Source organism: Quercus suber, unplaced genomic scaffold, assembly GCF_002906115.3.
Source record: "Quercus suber isolate HL8 unplaced genomic scaffold, Cork oak 2.0 scaffold_897, whole genome shotgun sequence".
In the NCBI taxonomy this organism is placed as follows: domain Eukaryota; kingdom Viridiplantae; phylum Streptophyta; class Magnoliopsida; order Fagales; family Fagaceae; genus Quercus; species Quercus suber.
The window spans coordinates 134847-154928 of NW_027070323.1; the positions used below are offsets into that span (position 1 = coordinate 134847).

The 20082-nt window shown below is 34.3% G+C and overlaps 1 protein-coding gene across 1 annotated transcript; it reads left to right on the forward strand.

Annotated features, from left to right (window-relative positions):
• The first annotated feature begins 66 nt into the window (after positions 1-66).
• Positions 67-984, forward strand: LOC112026443 (uncharacterized). Its single transcript, XM_024059130.2, has 3 exons — positions 67-366; positions 494-540; positions 638-984. The coding sequence occupies exons 1-3, from the start codon at positions 150-152 to the stop codon at positions 770-772; spliced, it is 399 nt and encodes a 132-aa protein (XP_023914898.1). The 5' UTR covers positions 67-149; the 3' UTR covers positions 773-984.
• Positions 985-20082: the final 19098 nt, after the last annotated feature.

Sequence of the window (20082 nt, forward strand, 5' to 3'; positions counted from 1 at the left end):
TTTGCAGGGTCTATTTAGAAAATTACAAATTTAGTCATTTGAATCATGCGAGTTACGCAAATTTAGACGGACCAAGGAAGCCTTATCTTCATCCTTATCTAAAGGACAGGAAGAGAGTGAGAGAGAGTTGTAATGGTTGCTCTCTAATAATGAGTTCAATAGGCCAAAGTATTCTGATGGCACTGACTGCCACAGTGAACAAGTATGCTTCATCAAACGTGCAGGCAGTTCATAGAAGTGAGAGAAAAAGACCAACCTCAACCAACACCAACTCTACCTCTACAGACATAGCAAGGAGAGGCCTCCTTTTGTCCACAGTGCTTGCTGCTACTCAAATTACTGACTCCAGAACTGAGCTTCTTCAAAGTATCCCATATTCTCTCTCTTTAGCTTCCATTGTGCTTTCTTTTTTGGTTATTTTCTTGGTTCCATGCGCGCACTTTCTTTTTTCAGTCTATAGTCTACATTACTTAGCAGTTGATAATCTTATCAGAGTATTTGAAGAAGTCAGACGAAAACAAAACCAAAAATAACAAGGAGGTAAATGTTTTCCTGTTCAGATTTCCTAGACTTAGGTGTAAATGTAATGACTAGTTTATAGCAAAACAAGTGTACTAATTTCATTTCTAAAATGCAGAGATTGGACAGTTATTACAAGCGTAATTACAAGGACTACTTTGAGTTTGTGGAAGGATCTTTGAATGGGAAAGAAGGGCAGCAGCTTACAGAATCAGAGAAGGGCATTCTTGATTGGCTTAAAAGGAACAAATGAAATGACATTTCAAATTATTTCTTGAAGCTATATAATAAGCTGCTTAAAAATGTTCTTGGTAACAACAAATTTTTCTTGTCTAGCACCCCATGTACTGTGATTTCAGACCAATATCAGTAGGTAGGATTTCTATATCTTGGGTTTTGAGTATAACAATGTCAAGTAGATGATACTTCCTTTGGTTAACATTGGAATTGACATATATGAGAAGACTTGCAACAGTTGAAATTGGAAATTTGTGCAAATCCTGCTTTGTTGAATTGAAACAAGCTTTTTTTTTTTTTTTTTTAACTATTATTATCATGAGCAAATTACTTTTATTGCAAGAGGAAAGGCAACTCTAGAGTCAGAGGCCAGAACCTCCAGAAAGAGAGGAAATTACAGTAGATATACTGTTATTGAAACAAGCATAAAATTTTATATTTCTCATTTTTGTCATGGAAATTCAAATGAAATGATTTGCTTATGTAGTAACACCGTAACAGTTCAATGAGTAATGATTTGCTTATCAACGAAGGGCCTTCTACGGTTTAATTCTGCGCAACTTTTTGTAAAAATACTTCATTTACCCAAAGCGATTTATAAATCCTTCTCCGTTCAGCTGTTCATTGTTCAATAGTCGAGGTAATAATTCAGGTGAAATAGCTTTAGGTGATTGATATGCTATTAGGCGTTCTATTCCCAGATTAGGTTTGGCTATCAAAAGCAATGTCAGGCTCCGTCAAGTTCCAACTTAATTCTGAGACCAAAAGCAATCACAGCTGGGAAAGTTTCCATAGATGGAGGGAATATGAAAGAGAAGGAAGGGATTGGATTTCCTTGAGTAACTAGGGCATTAAACGAAACCAAGTCAAGTATTAAATGATTCTCAAAAAAGTCAAGTATTAAATGATTAGGATTATTTTTTTATTTTTTTATTCCAAATACAAGCCTAGCTCAAAAAAAAAAAAAATAATAATAATAATACAAGTCGAGCTTGATTTTATCAATGATTTAGATTGTATGTTCAAACTTAGTTTATTTTATTATCAAATAAGTTCAAGCTTCTTCACGAGCTAATTGATTAACTTATTTTTTACCCACATTGTTAATATCAATAGATTAAGTGTTGACAACCATGACAAAAATGTCAAGTCTTAATGTATATTTGTGAGTCCAAGACAAAAAACCCAAGATTAGCTAGAAGAAAGAGAAATTTTGGAATCTCAATACATGTTTGACACATCCTCAATCGACCGAGATTTAATCTAGACTCCTTCTCAATCAATTGAGAATCGTACAATAGACTTTGACTTGATGCGTTTTTAAAAAAGTTAAGTATACAAATGGGGTTGTGAAAACTTAATTAGTATGTCCATATGAAGGCCCATCAAGCTTGATTTTCATAGTAATATATATATATATATATATATATATATATAAGGCCCATCAAGCTTGATTTTCATAGTAATATATATATATATATATATATATATATATATAAAAGATGATTCTTCTTTTTGAACTGGATTTTTATATGGTTCAAAAACTACTCTCATTAATGAAGGGTAATTTCTCTTAGAAATAAGGTCATAAATATCAAATAACAAATTTAATTTTGAATTCAAAAAGCGAACTCCTAAAATTTAGGATTTTTTTTTTCCTTCACGTTCTTCTTTTTATTCCCTAAAATTTGTCCTTTTTATTTTTTTTGAAAAATAAAAATATATATTTCTAAATTATAATATATACAAATTATTGACTTTTACAAAAAAATAAATAAATAAAAGAACATCTGAGCACACGCGACGCATGTACTTAGAGTGTGTGTGTATATATATATATATCAACCCTAATGCACATGCATGAGCTCTTTTACAAACAAATTATTATGTTTGAGTTTGGTTCGTTTACTAGATAAAACATAATTAAGCTTTTTCCCAAATCGAACCTAAACTATTCATAAATGACTTGGTTTGTTTATATACTTTATAGCCCTAAAAGTGATCGGGCCATAATAGAAAAGCAAATATGGTGGGTCAATTTGATTGATGTAGGCTTACTCCACTTAGAGCACTAGCATTGGGGGTGTAAAAACCCACAGTTGCTATTTTAGCAACTAACAAGCTAAAACTCAGCTACATTCGGTGTGGGAATGGATTTATTTTTGCCATCTATGAATAGTTGGTTCTCATATATAGAACCAACTATTCACTCGGATGTAAACAAAAATAATATATTATATTCAATCTCTCTCTCTCTCTCTTCTTTTCTACACTTCTCCCTTTCTCTCTTCTCGCTCAATGCCTTTCACTCTTTGAATTTGTCTTCTTTTTGCACTTATGGCTGTTGTTTGGGTCGGGCGTTTGGGTTGTGTTTGGATGGTGATTGGGTCGGATCATCGACATCTTCGGAGATCAGCGAAACAACAACTGTTTGTAATTGTTTTGATTTGGGTATTGGTGAATCTCTCTTCTCTGGCCTGATGCTCTTTATAGTTTTTCTGGTATGGGTGTGTGATTTTTTTTATTTGTTCCAATTTCGGTGGTATGGGTGTAGTTGTTTCGATGGTGTTCGTTCTTTGGGTTTGCAATTTCAGATTTAGGTTGGGTAGAAGTTCCGATGGATTTGGGCCTGCAGTTTTGAAATGGATTTGGGTTCGATGGTTGTGATTTGTTTCGATGGGTCTGTGGTGGGTTGTTCAAGGCTAGTTAGTGACTTTAGGCTATGGGTTTGCAATAGGTCACAATGGTAGTGTAGACCAGTGGTGGTAGTTTGACTAATTTGGGTTTAGGTTAGGTTGATTCAGAGTGGGGGCTGATCCTATTTCTTATGGTGTTAAGGATTTTGTTGATGGTGGTTGGGGGTTACAGATTAGGGTTAGATTTAGGTGGCAATTGTTCAAAGTTTAGGTCAAATTTAGATGCGATTGTTCAGAGTTTAGGTCGGATTTGGTGGGTCTGTGGGTGTTTTAGTGGTGGTAAGGATTTTCAGTGGTGGTGGTAGTTTTTTTTTTTGGGGTAATTTTAGTGGTGACAGAATTGGTGTTTTTGGCTTAGTGTGGCTGAGTCTTGGTGTGTTAGGACATATGTAGAACTTGTTAGAACATATATCATATAAAATTGGCTAATCATTTGAGAAAACACATTTTATTTGTATTTGGGTAGATCTAGAATGTGTTTAATACTTCAAGGAACAAGAGTTCAAGTCTAGTATTGAAGCCATGCAAGTCTGTCCAAGAATCAAGTGAAGAAGTGTTGTTCATTAAAACTTGACAGATAGCTCAACAGATGTATCTATCGAGATTTAATATGTGATTCTCAACAGCTCTCGATAGAAGCTGTATCTATCGAGAATTACGAAATTCAGATTTCCAGATTTGTTTTTCATGCATATCCAAGCTATTTGTGTAGGGTTTCTTTTCTCACAACCCTAGACATATATAAGGATTATTTTAAGGGCCGTCAAAGGTGATGCAACTTGATGCAAAGTGATTATTCACTCAAATTCTGACCGGAGATAATTTGCCCTAGTTCATGTTTCTCTTGAAGAAGCTGCTGTGTTTGTGCGCCAAGAGTTTTGTAACTAAGGAACTTTTGTATCTTCATCATGTGGATGAATTGAAGAATTTTGTAGCCAACATCTTTCTCAAGTTGATGTGCTAGTCACGTCCTTGGATCCGTGCATTAATTGGTTAGTCACGTATTGGGAGTCGTGCATTAAAAGGAGAGATTGTCACTACATTACAAGTCCAATTGGGTGTTGGGATAAGAGTTCAACTGTAGGTTGGTATAAGGTACTGAGATTCCTTCACTTGTAATCGTTTGTTTTGATAATAATGAATTCTCGGGAGTGGTGACCTTAAATTCATCTGGTAGGGTTTTGCCTCGATGGTTTTCCCCATTCGTAAACAAATTAATTGTGTCAAATTTATTTTCTGTTGCATTTAACTTAGTTGGTGATTTGTTTGTGCTACCACGCTTATTGCATGTAATTGAATCTAATTAATTTTATTTGGATAAATTAATTTGATTATCAAAGGGGTCAATACATTCTTGGCCTATCATGGTGGAAGGTGTTGTGTGAGTTTGCTAGAGAGAGTGAAAAAAAGATAGAGAGAAAAGGGTGATGGAAGAGAAAAGAGAGAAACCAAAATTTTAATATTATTTGTTGGTATATTTTATATTATTTTAATGAGTTGTTTGTAAAAATAAAAAATGAGATGGTGAAATAGATAAAATAGATTTTGAAGATGTAAAATAAATGTTGCTTAACAAACCCGGATGCTAATGCTTAGTAGCCTTCTTTAAGCAGGCCATCTTGCAAAGCAAATTAGAAAACAAAGAAACCCCTTAAAAATAAATATTGGATAATACATTAATTTTTAAGTTTAACAACTAACCAGTTAAGTATTCCACAAAGCAAGTAGAGAAAAATGGATGACATAATCCAAAAATTTTAAAGCTCATAGTCCAATTATTGAGACTCATGTGTACGGTGTACCTATTATATATAAAACTAGTCGCAGATCCATGCGATGTGTGGAAATATATAATTGTTTTGTAATGAGGTATTATATATACTTTATTTTTTAAAATTTATTATAAAATGTATAACAGGTATAATTTTTAATTTGTCAAGTTTAGGTAGTTCTCCTTTACTAGGCCTAAAACAAGAACCTTTTTTCTTCTTTGGCACCAACCCTTTTTTTTTTCCACAATAATTCCATCGAGTGGGCAAAGTCGTTACAAGTTGGGATGAGAAATACTTTTTATTTATTTATTTATTTTAATTTTGAAGCGGATGACCATTAATAAGGTTCCTTAGTCTAGGGGCCTTGGCCAATTTTTTTGATTGGTTGACTCTTCTGCTCTGTTTGCTTTGCTAAAAAACCTTTTATAAAGATAGTTTTCTACAATTGTCAGTGTTTGGTAACATAAAAAACACTAGTCAACGGAAAACTATTTTTAGTCAATAGAAAACTCTTATAAAAATAAGGCTTATTTTCTATAAGTTGTTTTTCCAAAAAAAGAAAAAAAAAAGAAAAAGGAAAACAATCTCTCTCGCATGCGGTGCATAACTCTTATAAATATTATATTCTTTTGATTTAGGAAACAATATTTTCTTTTGCCCATTCAACATTTCTCACAATAAACTCTCTCAGGTCTTCTCTTCTCTTTATTTTTTTTTTCTCTCTTCTCACACTCTCACTATCACACCCTCTAACCTCTTCTCTTCCCACAGATTTCTCTCTCTATCTACCTCTCTTCTCTTTTTTCTCCCTATTTCTTCTCCCCTCTATAACACTGTTCTTTAATAAATTTTTTTTTTCTCCTCACAGATCTATCAATAGTTCTATAACAATTTTAAGTATTTATCAAACTATTTGCAGTGGATTAGTTTGCCGGTAAACTATCTGGCCTATGTGGCATTTTGAACTATTTAAAATGGAACTTATGGGTATAATGATTATTTTGAATTAAGAGAAATATGGTTAATATATATATATATATATTATGCACGTTACTGTTCCTATATATGAACAAGATGAGTATATGAGATCATGAAAATTTGATAGCTAATTTTGATTGTATCCGTTGTCAAAATTTTTGTTTGAAAACCAAATTCATTCTTGATTTTTTTATTATTAATTTATATTGATTACATTAGGTGGGTTTACATAATACACATATTATACATGTTTTAAATTATACAAGAAATGTTATAAAAATTGTGAATACCAAATACCATAAAACGTTCTCAAGTCCATTTTTAAGGTTGTTACAAAATACCAAAAAATAAGATAGTTTTTCAGAAAATACTTTCTAAAAAATGAATAATTTTCTAAAAAAAATTAATGTCGAGACAGCGTTCTTTGTAATCACAACAGACTCAAAAAGAAGTTTAAACAATGAGAATGGGCTATCTTATGTTAGAGCCCAAAATATAATTTCTTTTCGGTTTACAATGAAGCAGCCTTCTTTCCAGATTAACGGAAAAAGTAAATGCCATTTGGACAAGCCCACGAAGCCACGTAGCGAAAGAAAAAGGAGCCCATCGAAAATGTATACATTTTCTCTTTTGCAGATCTCATTGGGATTTTGAGGTATTTATTTCTCTTTAGTATGCATATCAAGTTTTTGCCACTTCCCATGTGGTATTTCACAATATTTTCTCCCTTTATGTTCCTTTCTCTCTATTTTAATTTTTTAATTTTTAATTTTTATATATTGAAATTTTCTTGCAATGGAATAAATTAAGAGTTTTTTTATATTCAAGTACCAAATAATGGTATATATGTGTGTTGATAAATTGTAGAAGCTCTTACTAAATACCAAAGCAGGAATGTGATCATGGTTTTGAAACCTGGACTGTTCATTGAATCCTAAAAGAAAGAGGTTTAAGATTTTTGATGTCCAACCGAGGTTAAACCGGAGTTGAACCGTGATAATGTCACAATTAATTAAAGCCTAAATATAGATATTAAATTTATAAAACTAGCAAAATTAACTAATATATCTATATATGTGAGGGAAATTTAATGATATTTAAGCATATATTTAATAATTAAATAAGAAAATTAATAAAAATAAAATAATAACCATGAAAACATTAAAATTTATGATTAATTTTTGAAGTAAACTTGAATATCTTTGAAGGATTTTAATTATATTTTTTTTTTATTCCTTGTAAGAGATGGATAATTTAATTAAGCAGAATATAATTGTGTTAAGTTGTTTTTATAAAAAATTTTTAAAAAAAATTGCATTAAGTTTACTTCAAGTATTTTTTTTTTTTTTTGGTTATTGTTGAGCAAGTTTGGATGAGTGGTTAGGCTTCAGCTGCATCTCTGACCATGCCTAGGTTCTAAACCTGGTAAGCGCATTTTTTGATTTTTTCTTATCTAACAGTCATGCTTGAACTAGGGTTGGACCGCATAGTTCATGCCACAGTTCTGCATGAACTGTGCGGTCCAACTCCGGTTTAAGGGGTTCATAGAATTAATAGGCATGCCTCGTTTTCTATGCTTATAAAATCGAATTTCAGTTCGGTTCTCAGTTAACCTGGTTGGACTGCCCGGTCCGGTTTGGGTCTGAAAACCATGAATGTGATATTGTTGGAAAATAGTATAAAACGTCTATATTCTATATAATATTTAAAAGTTGAAACGTAGCATTTATTGTTACTATGCTCATATTGAGCTACATCAGTGTAGCATTTCAGTTCATTTGGTCCACTTCAGTCCATTTTAGTCAATTTTGGTTCATTTTGGTCCAATTCAATTTACTTCAGTCTACTTGGGTCCACTTTAGTCCATTTCCATTCACTTCAGCCCTTTCGGTCTGTTTTGGTCAAGTACGATCCACTTTGGTCCATTTAATTATTGAAAATGAATTAATCTGTTGACACTTAACGAAATCTTTCGATAAGTATATAGTTTCTCATTACTATCATAACATATGGAAGCACGTACCTTGCTCAAATGGTTCTTAAGCTTGGTTTTAACCGGTCCTTTAGTCTTTAGAAATTTGGGAACAGAACCTCTAAATGCATTCCTACCCAACCAAGAAAACTAGAAGATTAGTAAGACTACAAGGACAGAAAGAAAATCCTGCTTCTGAGAGAAAATACTCCTTCGGAGTTTCATAGTATATAGAGAAAAGTGAGGGCTTTGACTTTTAAAAAGAATATAACATTTTCAATGGCTCTGGGGAGTTTCTTTAGGTAGGAGGGTTTGGGGCTCAAAAACCCCAAAACATTACTATAAAACATGTGTAGGAAGTGTTTAAATTGCGTTCAAAATGTGTTTGGGATGACATAATTTGATTTTCATAACATATTTTAAGGTTTTGGCCACAATTTGTGTATGCATGAAAAGACCATGTGTAAGTAACGTAACTCCAATTCTATATATGTACACACCAACAACCGTGCGTTCACATGCACACATGCATGAAACCTAATCATTCTACACGGCAAAATTTGCTAAATAGACTGATTTTTAGAAGTTTTTTTGTGAGCAAAATGCGCTTGAAACTATATCGTTAGTTAGACTGTTTCCAAAAAAAAAAAAGTGGAAGTCGAGTTTAAGAAACTCGACTTCTGTGCAAATGCAACTCGAGTTTTTTAAACTCGACTTCCACTTTTTTTTTTTTTAGTCACTGACAGGGTGTGGGCAAGAGAAAAATGGGTTGAAACTCGATTTTCTTAAACTCGATTTTCAAAAACAGTCCAACTGACGAATTAGTTTCACGCGTGTGCTGTTCACCCAAAAAATTCTTAAAATCAGTCCAACTAGCAAATTTTGCCCATTCTACACCTTCTAATTTCACAAAAGTTTGTGATGCCATGGCTTAGGTGTCTTTTGTTGTCTTGTCACAAACTAAAACGCCAACACATTCTTCCTAATTCCTATCTAATTTTTCTATCTAAAATTAATTTCATTGCCGACAAGACATTTAACATCGTTCTGAGAAATCCAAGTAAACAGATATAATTGCACAACCAAAATAGACATAATTGCTTTTGGAAAAGTCAATTTCTTGAACAAAGATTCCAAAAACAAAACTAGAATAGCCCTTCAATGGAAAAGAAAAACAACAAAATTCATGGCTCTGATTCAGGTTTGTTGACATAGCATAAGTTTTGATACCAAACTTGTTTAGTCAATTATAATAGATTTATGCAAAAGAGAAATAGAAAAATATATAGAAGAAATAATTACCCAAGAACATAATTAATCAAAACCAAAGCCCAAATACATCCAAAAAGTCCATCTCACCAAGTCACCATAGTTAGCATACCTTAAAAATTCTTAATTCTCTAAACCTGATATATAAAAGACTACTATCGTGTGTGTCCAATAACAAAGCATGACAAGGTGGGCTTAACCGCTTAAGCTTCTTTACAAAATCCTAAAATGAATAGAGTACTTCTATTCCAAGCCAACCAATGTAAGTTAGCATCAAGCAAAAAAAAAAAAAAAAGAGAGAGAGAGAGGCAGTTAATGTATGATCATCTGTTTTTGGAAATATTTTATAGGAAATCCAGAATTGAAAAAATTGTCAAAAAAGTTTGTAACTTTTCATTTTTCCATAAAAAGTTTTCTAAAATAGTTTACTAATAAGAGCATATGTTAGTAAAAAAAAAAAACATTCTTAGTTAGCATCAACCAACTAGGCCGTCTATCAGTAACCCATACCCAAAAAAATTGACTGATCTTATGAATGCGGGGGTTGACGTCGTTTTCCTCCTTCAAAATCTAGTGAGCCCGCTCCTACCGACAAGCCCCTTCTACCTTCGCCTATCCCCCGTCATTCTTTATTTTGTGCTACTAATCTTTATCAATTGATTGAGATTCCAGTAAGATATCGACCGAATTTGGAGAGATCCATCTAGTCTCTGCTGGACATGGTAGTTCTGCCGTGATTGATGACATTTTGATAAGATCTGGTAATTTGTGACCTATGTACCCTTGGATCAATAATGGGTGGCGTAATTCAATACCTGAAATTGTCAAGACAAGTGATAGGTACACCCCAAACCTAATCTGACTCGGCCTATGGACACCCCTATAACCGATATAATAAGAATTAATTCAAGCAACATAAGACAAACACAAAATACACACACCCAAAAATAAATAAATAAATAAAATGTATTCATTCTTCAAAAAGTACCATGACGTTAAATCACGAACCATGACAAATTCCCAACTCACACGAAAATTATTAGAATAAATGAAAATTCAAAGATTATAAGCTAAGTAGCACATTTTAATTCCATATAAAAACTACATTACTAAATGCTTTGTTGTTGTGGTCCTCCATCATTCTAGGTTTTCCATATGCATTGCTTAGGTAAAAAGATCAGAACTCCGTAGTCTTACTGAACTTATATTCCTAGATTGGCGTCATGTCACATATGCAGCTCTCGAGGTTCTCACTCTTTACATGACCTAACGAATTATTGTTTGCAGATCGTCCTCCTGACCACACCATCAAATCTATCTATATATATATATATATATAAATGAGATCTCATGCGTGAGTGCATAAGGTCTTGCCATGAGGTGCTTTAAGCTTCCATTTAGTTTTAACCTTTTTTTGTAAGGTTTTTTAACTGTTACCTAATAAATTAGAGTAACTTAGAGGGTGTTTGGATTGGCCTATTTTCAGTTACATAACTCAAAAACCTTAACTCAAAACTCAAAGTCCGTGGGACCCACTAGCTGAAATATTGTTTGGTTCAGTTTCTAGTTTGTGTTTTCATAACTAATATCTCAAAATTTTGAGTTTTGAGAATGAGAAATGTGAACTCCTCAGAGGCTATTTTCACTTTCTGAGAAATGAGTTTTGTGGCATTTTGAGTAAATAATTGCAAATGTGTGGGCCCCTCTTCAGTGTATTGTTACATCACCCTCAGAGCCGTTGGAAACTTTTGTTGTGCCAAATGCTCCAACTTCAGTTATGGCCTATGTTTTCCTCTATTTTCTTTACTCCTCTAACTTCTCCATTTACTCCATTTACACCTTCTCCACTTACTCCTACTCCTCCATTTACTGCTTCTCCATTAACGCCTTTCACCTACCTCTACCGACATACCATTATTTCAAAACTTTTGCCTTTTCTTTTATTGCTCAGACCTCTCACTTGTTCCATATTTTGACAGGCTACTCTTAACCTAGCACAAACCGAGAGGAAGAAGAAACCATCCCAGCCAGAAACAAGCACACCCCAACACATCCATTCGATACTAGCGCTAACACTGGTTTGAGAATCTGATCCTTGTACTGCTCAAGTAAAAACGTTTTCCCTCTCTCCCTCTATAAACCCAATATGCTCTGTTTCATTTAATATAAATTTTGTGGAAAAATTTCATTAACTTGGTTGATTGTGTCTCTCCTATGTACTTTGTTGAACATCTATGGGTTTTGTGAAAATTTTATACTTCGGCAACCGTTGATGTGGAAAACCTGAAATTATTTATTTCATACATGTTATGGTATATTGTAAAAACTCTAATTTGCTTGATGTGGGTCTTTGTTTGAACCAGCAACCAGTGGAGGTGTTGTGGGTTGTTTGCTGTAAATAATTTTTGAAGCAAAAATTTTGTTTGGTCTTTCAAAAGGCTAAAAGGACCCACATTTCCACATTATTACAACATATATTCTATAAATTAACTTGTTTATGTGCTAGGATATTTGTATTAGATGGTTCATGAATCACAAGATGCGAATGACAAAATGTGGCCTCCCCACATTGAGCAAATTTTTATTGAGATTGTGTTCGATGAACAAGTCAAAGGGAATATGGAAAATGGTGTGTTCAAGATGCCTGTTTGGGAATCTATTACCGAGCAGCTCAATACCCAAACTAGGAAGAATTTGCTCACTAAGAAGGTGATTTAAAAGCATAATAGGCTAAGTGAAAAACAACGAAAATGGGGATAGCTTTTGAATCACACGGGCTTAGGGTGGGATGAGATAACACAAACTGTGACCGGTTCTAAAGAGGTGTGGACAAATGTTGTTGCGGTACATTCTTTACCCCATTTGTGTTTGCATATCGATAATTTTTTTCCCAGTTCTATTTCGTGTGGCCTGTTGTTTGATGGAAATTTTACTTCTTTTTAGGGAGATCCAAAGGCACTGTTACTGTAGAAGAAGAGCTCTAATAATAGCTTAATTTTGCATATTTATATCATTATTAAAAAGCATTATCATACTTATTTTGAATTAATTCATGCATTTTATAGTTGATTTTGGAATAATGCTGAATAATAAATTTTGTGCTTAATTGAATTTTAATGCATGAATTTTTCTTTTATAGGATAATGAAATTTAATAAGTGGATTTGTGCAAAGAAGAAAGCTAATGAACTTTAATTTTACAAGGGCCATGATGAAGTCAAAGAAGGTCATCCCAATTAAATTCAAGTCCAATTGGAGCAAGGAATCAAAGGAAATTTGCACCTAATCCAAGTCTAATTAAGATTAGGATTCCAGCTTGTGCACCAGTTAGTATTTGGAGCATAACTTTGAGCTCAGATATCCAATCGAGATGATTCAAGTTGGGCCGGAAAGATAACTTAAAGGGCTAAAACTTTGTAGATTACCAAAAGTCCTAATTCTGAAGTTAAATGGGTCAAAAACTTCGGTTAAGTGAAACCTAAAACCTAAGATTTTCTCCAAACGGGAATTCAACTTGTAATAAGATTCCTTGACCATTTTAAAGGCTTTTTAGGGCAAAATTCAGAGGAGAGCTGCTGTAGAACATAATTTAGGTTTTCTAAAAGTTTCTTTATAGTTTTTAGAGTTCTAATTGTGTTATGGCTTGCTAGAAGTCTTGCTAAGGCAAGGGGTGAAACCCAACCGTTTATTGTTATGTTCTTAACAATTATTTATTGGTTTTAATGCATATGTTTTTATGTTTTTGATTGTTTTACTCATCTAGAAAACTGTTTAGTTCTGTATAATCCTTTGATTTATCATAGATCCTAGGCACGTTAAATACTTAGTATTCCCTGCGAACTAATTCACTAGTTTTGTTTTGCCTAAAATCAATCAATTGCATGAAACTACTTTAGAAAATTAATTCTTGAGTTTTTATTGTTAAATCATCCAACTAAGATCAGGAGTATGAATTTTAGTTGAGTTATAAAATAAATATTGTTAAGACTACCAATAGATGTGTTGTGTGTGAATCCCTAAACCTTAACGCCTTAATATATTGTTATTTTCTCTCAATTTAAATTACCTTTACTAAACTATCAAAAATCTCTTTAGTTAAACTTTATTATTTTAGTTTTATTCTTTTGTGGTTTGCTAATCAATTCCCTTTTCCCTGTGGATTCGATCTCGGACTTTCCGAGTTATTACTTTGCGACAATCCTACACTTGGGAGCATTATTTAAGTTGCAATGGGCTGTCCCGACTATGACAAACTGAGGCAACTATTTGCCCCCAATACTACAACTGGGGCCCTTGAAATCTCTTTTAACACCCTAGCCCCAAATAGTGATGAAGAGCGTGTCCTAGAGGAGGAACTTACCAATGATGTTTGTCGTACCTCGCTTGGTCATGATGACTACTACAGCCTGAGCCTTGAGGGAATACCTAGGAATGATTGCCCTTGTCCTGACCAAATGCAATGTGCTGACAAACGTCTGCTTCAAGATTCGAATGCCAAGGGGAAGAAGGTTGCCAAGTGATAGGCCAAGAATGTATTGATCCCTCGTGATGAATGAACCAATTAATTAGCCAAGTTAATTAATTAATTCAATTAGCATGCAATAAGCGTGGTAGTATAAAAAAATCACCAACTAAGTTAAAATGCAGCGGAAAATAAATTGACACGATGATTTGTTTATGAATGGGGAAATCCTAAATGGTAAAAACCCCACTGGGTGATTTTAAGGTCATCACTCCCGAGAATTCACTATTATCACAACAAGCATAACAAGCGGTTACAAGTAAAGGAATTCTAGTACCTTATACCAACCTACCTTGAACCCTTACCCCAATACCCAATTGGACTTGTTTCGTAGTAACAATCTCTCCTTTCAATGCACGACTCTTAATACGTGACTAACCAATTTGATGCACAGATTCCAGTGTATGGCTACCTCACCAACTTAAGAAAGATGTTGGCTGTAAAGTTCTTCAGTTCATCAATGTGATGAAGATCATGAAGCTCCTTGGTTACAAAACCCTACAGTGTACAAACATAGTAACTTCTTCAAGAGAAAGATGAACTAGGGCATATGTTTTCGATTTACAATATGCTTATGAAAAACTTTTTCATTGAGTTGCATCAGCTGTGACGGCCCTTAAAACAATCCTAAAAAATTGATTTTCATAAATCTCAACAGATACCCTATCTATTGAGAACCTGTCAAGCATCAAGCTTAAACAACCTTTTAAATCTCGATAGATACTAGCTGTTGAGTTTTAAAATCCAGCACTTCTTCACTTGATTCTTGGACAGACTTGCATGACTTTAACACTTGAACTTGAAACTTTGTTCGTTGAAGCATTAAACACATCCTAAATCTACTCAATTACAAGTAAAGTGCGTTTTGTTAAAGGATTAGTCAATTCTATAATGACATATGTTCCTAACATGATTCACATATGTCCTAACACCAAGAAAGCAAATAGAGCAAGTGAAATGATTGTGGCTTTACAAGAGAATACTGCAATGACAAGAGAGAGGTATTCTTAAAGAAAGGGGCGGGCAACTGGTAGCTCTGAACATTTTGGCCAATCAGCTGCTATTGGTGATCCATGCTCACTGGGAAAAGCTATTGAAGTTCTGAATCAACATGAGGACCTTGATGATGATGTGTATTTGGCTGTTTCCACGACTGTACACCCCAAAGAGAATAGGGTGGTGTTCATGGGGATGCCAGAGCATAGGAGGAAGAATTGGATGGAAATAGTTGCTAAGCGGAATCTTAATTGATCTTTAGTGCTATTATTTCGTTTATGTAATTTGGGTCTGGTTGTATGGTGGTTTCATGGAGGTGGTTGTACTTATTAAAACATGTTTAAGACGTGTTGTTGGTGAGCCATCTTTTGGTTTGTTTCTGGATGTTATCCTAATGGCAGAAAACTTTATTATGTTTTTGTTGATCTATAATGTTTGTTGTAGACTTGGCTTGGTTTGTTGTCATGTTTATTAAACTCTATTTATATCGTGTTATGTAATATTAAATACTTAAGAATTCATAATTGTTGTTTTATACGCTTTGTCTATTTCATACAACTCTATATCTTTGCCTCATCTATACTAATCCTTTTTCATTGCAGCTTATATGTCATAATGTCTAGCCCCAATGATGCTAACTTATTTTGGACTTATGACTTTGACAATGCCTACTTCAACAATGATGATGAGATGCATTATGGAGACAATGAATTTGATGAGGACTACTCGGACCTAGATGAGGAGCAGTTCAATGGAAGCTATGATTGGGATGATCCATTCTTTAACTGCGAAGTTGAGATGCATGAGTTTTGCAACGATCTTGGGCACAGCTGCCTCAATCTTGACCATGACACCATCCACTGCGAGGATGATACAGATTATGATTGGTCAGATACTGATTCAGATTCGGATTGTGATAGTAAGGAGGAGTTTAACTATGTAAATGGTTTGGTGGGGGAGATGGCATCTTATGTACAATGACATTACGAAAAACGTCCTATGCGCGTAAGCATTTTGACTGGTAATGGTTACATGGATGAGGTCAAAGATGGAAATCCACAACAGTGCTTTGAGATGTTCCGTATGCCTTTGCCGTTGTTCTATCATTTGGTTGATGAGTTGAAACAGCACGAGTATCTAATAGAAGGAAAGGGTTGTGTTGATGTGCAAGAATCGGTTGCCATGTTCTTGTACATTATTGGACATAACACTCGTATATGGTGCGTTGCAGACAAGTTCCAACATTCCACAGAGACAATGAGTCATAAATTTTGAAGGGTTTTACGGGCTGTCTACTCCTATGGTCAGCACTTGATTAAGCCTGATCCCACTGTCATAGGCCTCCCACGACATCTCCAAGTGAACAAGTATCACCCATGGTTTGAGATACCACCCAATGCTACTTCTTTTGTAAGGTTGTAATTTTTTTTTTTTTTTTTTTGGCTGTCATAGTGGTTCAGTTCATAATTTTTTGTCTTACATACACGGGATGCAGTACCAATATAGTAAGAGTACTCACTAGGCCAATTAGCACTATGAAAAAAAATAGTATAAAATGTTTGAGTTTTGTGATTTGGAGTAATGTGATATTTTTTATATTTAATTTCTATTATGTTGTAGAGATGCATTAGAGCAATTGATGGAATTCATGTCAGTGTTCGAGCTCCAATTGGCAGAATTAGTGCTTATAGGAGCAGAAAAAGTACTATCACCACTAATGTGATGTGTGCATGTGATCATGACATGTAGTTTACGTATGTTCATTCAGGTTGGGAAGGTAGTGCAAATGACTCAAGGGTATAGGAGGAAGCCATTGAGAACCCAAAGCATGAATTTCCACGGCCACCAGAAGGTATGCATGTTTTAAATTTAAATACTAAGTAAAACACATTTGGATGTTTGTGGATATAATAAATGATAGACTATAGGCACTCCTTACTGCGCATGGTCATTGAGCGATGTTTTGGCGTCTTGAAGGCCCATTTTACCATATTGAGCTTGATGCTGAACTTGAAGCCTTTACACCAGTAGTATATCATTTCTGCTTATTGTGCTGTGCACAATTTCATCTGCATTAACAGCTGGTTTGATGAGCTATTTCATATATGGGAAACTGTCGATCTTGGAGAAGGTGCTAGCCAAAATAGTGATGGCAGATCTGTAGGAGCATCAAGTAGTACAACAACTTGAAGGCATGTTAGGGAGATGTCTAACCAGGCCAAGTGAGCTATGAATCAGTTTAGAGATGATATCGCTGACCGCATGTGGGATGATTATGTGCGTTGTCAACATTTAATCAGGAAATATGTTATGGGTGGCTATTTTGCACGGTGGAGTATTTTGTTGGGCTGTTGGGACTATGTAGCCATCTAGCAGTATATGTTCTTGCCACCTTCTATATAAATATATATGGATAGATGTATTATGATAGATGAGAACTCATTAGGCAGGTTGTTATTGCATCTTCATTGTCAAAGCCTTGTTGACAATGTCTTTTGTATGGTGGAGTATTTTGGTGGGTTGTTGGGACTATATATCTTGCTGTCAGTATATGTTATTGGCACTGGAACTAAATATATAAGTTATATTATGTTAGATGAGAACTCATTAGGCTGGTTGTATTATTATATATTCATTGTCAAAGAATTGTTAACAATGTCTTCTGTAACTTATGAACTAATCCTGTAGTTTGACAATGGAAGTTATGAATGTGCTGGTACTTTGTATATTTGGTTGAAAATCTTGATACTCTAATAATAATTGAGCAAATTTTTAGTTGGCTGCAAACCTTGATGCTATAGTTATGTTTGGCTGCAAATCTATGAGGTTCTAGGCATTTTTAGTCTTCTGTGAGGGGCTTGGACTCTGCTAAATTAGAGTATCTTGGAACCTGCAGATTGTTGGAGTCTTTGGAATGGGGCTTGGTAGCTAAGTTATGTATTTCCCATAATATATGACCTAGAATATTCCTCTGTTTTCATGAGCTTGAAGATCCACTTGTTAATGTTCACTTGAGAGTTGTCAAAGGGATATGGGAACAATTTATCATAATTGGGTTGGCAACTTATTGGTGTGACACTATCAATAAATTTGTGGTTAAAGATAATGGATACAAGTTTTTAGGTGGTATTAGAGTTCTGCTCAGCTTCACAGTAATCGATGCTTGAACCTGCAATTTTTTACTTGTTGTAAGCATCAAACAAGGAAGAGGGCTGTAAATTTACAGCAACTTCACAGTAATGGCTGTTGTAAATTTTCCATTTCTTGTATTGTTTTCATAGATAAAAAAGTCTATGCAATCTTCCTATCATCCTTAACTGCAAATGGGCTATACTTATTGCCTTGAACTATTTTTTTCTTGCTTGGTATACTAAGAAAAACTACTTAATATGATTTCTGTATCACTAGGATAGTCTTATATATGGGGCTCAATAGCTAGGATACCTTTTTAAATCAAGCTGAAATTAACAGGGAGAAAGATATTCATAAAGGAGTCATTATGTTAAATTAAAATGTCAAATGTAACAGCAGATTGTTGGAGTCATGTGTCCAAACTCAATGGGTTACATATTGCCTATTACATACACTACACTGTCATGGCAGATACAATTGAGTCCTTCCAACATCCCTAAACCTAGTACTAAATAGGTAGAATACAATAAAAAACACCCATGAGAGGACTATAACTTGTTTATACGTGTTCATCTTCTCTTCAGCAATCCTTTGTGCAACCTTACATTTTTCAACCTTTTGGTTTGCAACTCTTTCCCTTTCTTGTGCTTCTTCAAGTGATGCAAGTGCTTCCTTCTCACCCTCAATAGCAAGCATTGCCTCATTCTCCAACCTCTTGAACTTTGCTATCAAGATAGGTGCTGTTTCCGCGCCACGTTTGCAGGTGTTGCTGTCCAACTAACTAAAAAATTAACAAGATAAGAAGTATTTTAATTTCCCCTTGCCATATGCTTGCAAGGAATATTGTAAAAGTAAACCAATTAGCTCCTTATTGCAGCTCAAAATTTTCATATAGTGAACACAAACGATGGAAGAAAATAGATTATGCAAGAATATAGGACTGCCAATTCCTAATAATTGCTCAAAACAACCAATGTCACTATAGCAAGCATCTCAACCAAACTAACTCCATTAATACAAAATGTTATGAAAATTATTCACCAGAGTGCTACATGTTAATACAAAGTACTACTCTCCCAGATAACAATTATAGTAAAAACAAACAAAACCACAGAGGTAGAATCAAATGAGAACAATCTAGACAAACTCAAAGCATAGTCACAAGAAACCAAATACCCACATTCCTAACCTCAGAGCATAGTCACAAGAAACCAAATATCCACATTGCTAACCTCAGAGCATAGACTCAAGAAACCAAATACCCACATTCCTAACTTCAGAGCATAGTCACCAAAAGCTAAACAAATTCAACCCTGCACAAACGAAATTAAAACACAATTTTCAGTAGTCATGAAGTCATAAATTAGGAAAAAAGAGATGTGGAAAAATAATAAAGTAAATAGAGATATGAGTTTTGGAACCCATTCATGAATTTCGATGTTCCTTTCAGGGCAGAGAAAGAAGACAAAATGAAGACCAACAGAGCACTACAACTGAGAAACGAAAAAAACTCACCAATAATCTTTGATTTTTGCTAGAGATAGTCTTCGACTTTTGTTGGAGAAGAATAGAAGCTTCAAACTTTGCTTTCGATGGGCCTTTGTTTTCGAGAGATAGGTATTTGGGGAGATGGGTATTCGTGCTAGAGATGGAATATGCAGTGTGTTGGAGATTAGGGAGATGGGTATTTGATGGAGTGTGTTAGAGATGGAAATTGGAGAGTGTTGGAGGTGTTGGAGATGGATTCGAAGAGTATTGGAGATTTGGGGAGAAGGGTATTTATTGAAATGCTAGAGTCAGAGTGTGTGGGAGAGAAGGAAATTGTTTTTAAACAATTTTTATATGGGCTGAGAGGACACGTGGGTTACTATTCTAAGTATTTGGCAGGGTGTGAGCTCTACTAAAATAGGGAAAAAGTGAAGAGGAACAAAATCTGAGTTATGAATCAAACAAAGAATTTTGAGTTTTAGGTTGTTGGTTAAATAGAGTT

Bases quoted from the DNA above. Each gene is read 5' to 3' on its own strand.
- LOC112026443 (XM_024059130.2), top strand. From the start codon at position 150: ATGAGTTCAATAGGCCAAAGTATTCTGATGGCACTGACTGCCACAGTG. The intron at 367-493 runs GTATCCCATATT...TAATCTTATCAG, and splicing joins CAGAACTGAGCTTCTTCAAA to AGTATTTGAAGAAGTCAGAC. The intron at 541-637 runs GTAAATGTTTTC...TCTAAAATGCAG, and splicing joins AAACCAAAAATAACAAGGAG to AGATTGGACAGTTATTACAA.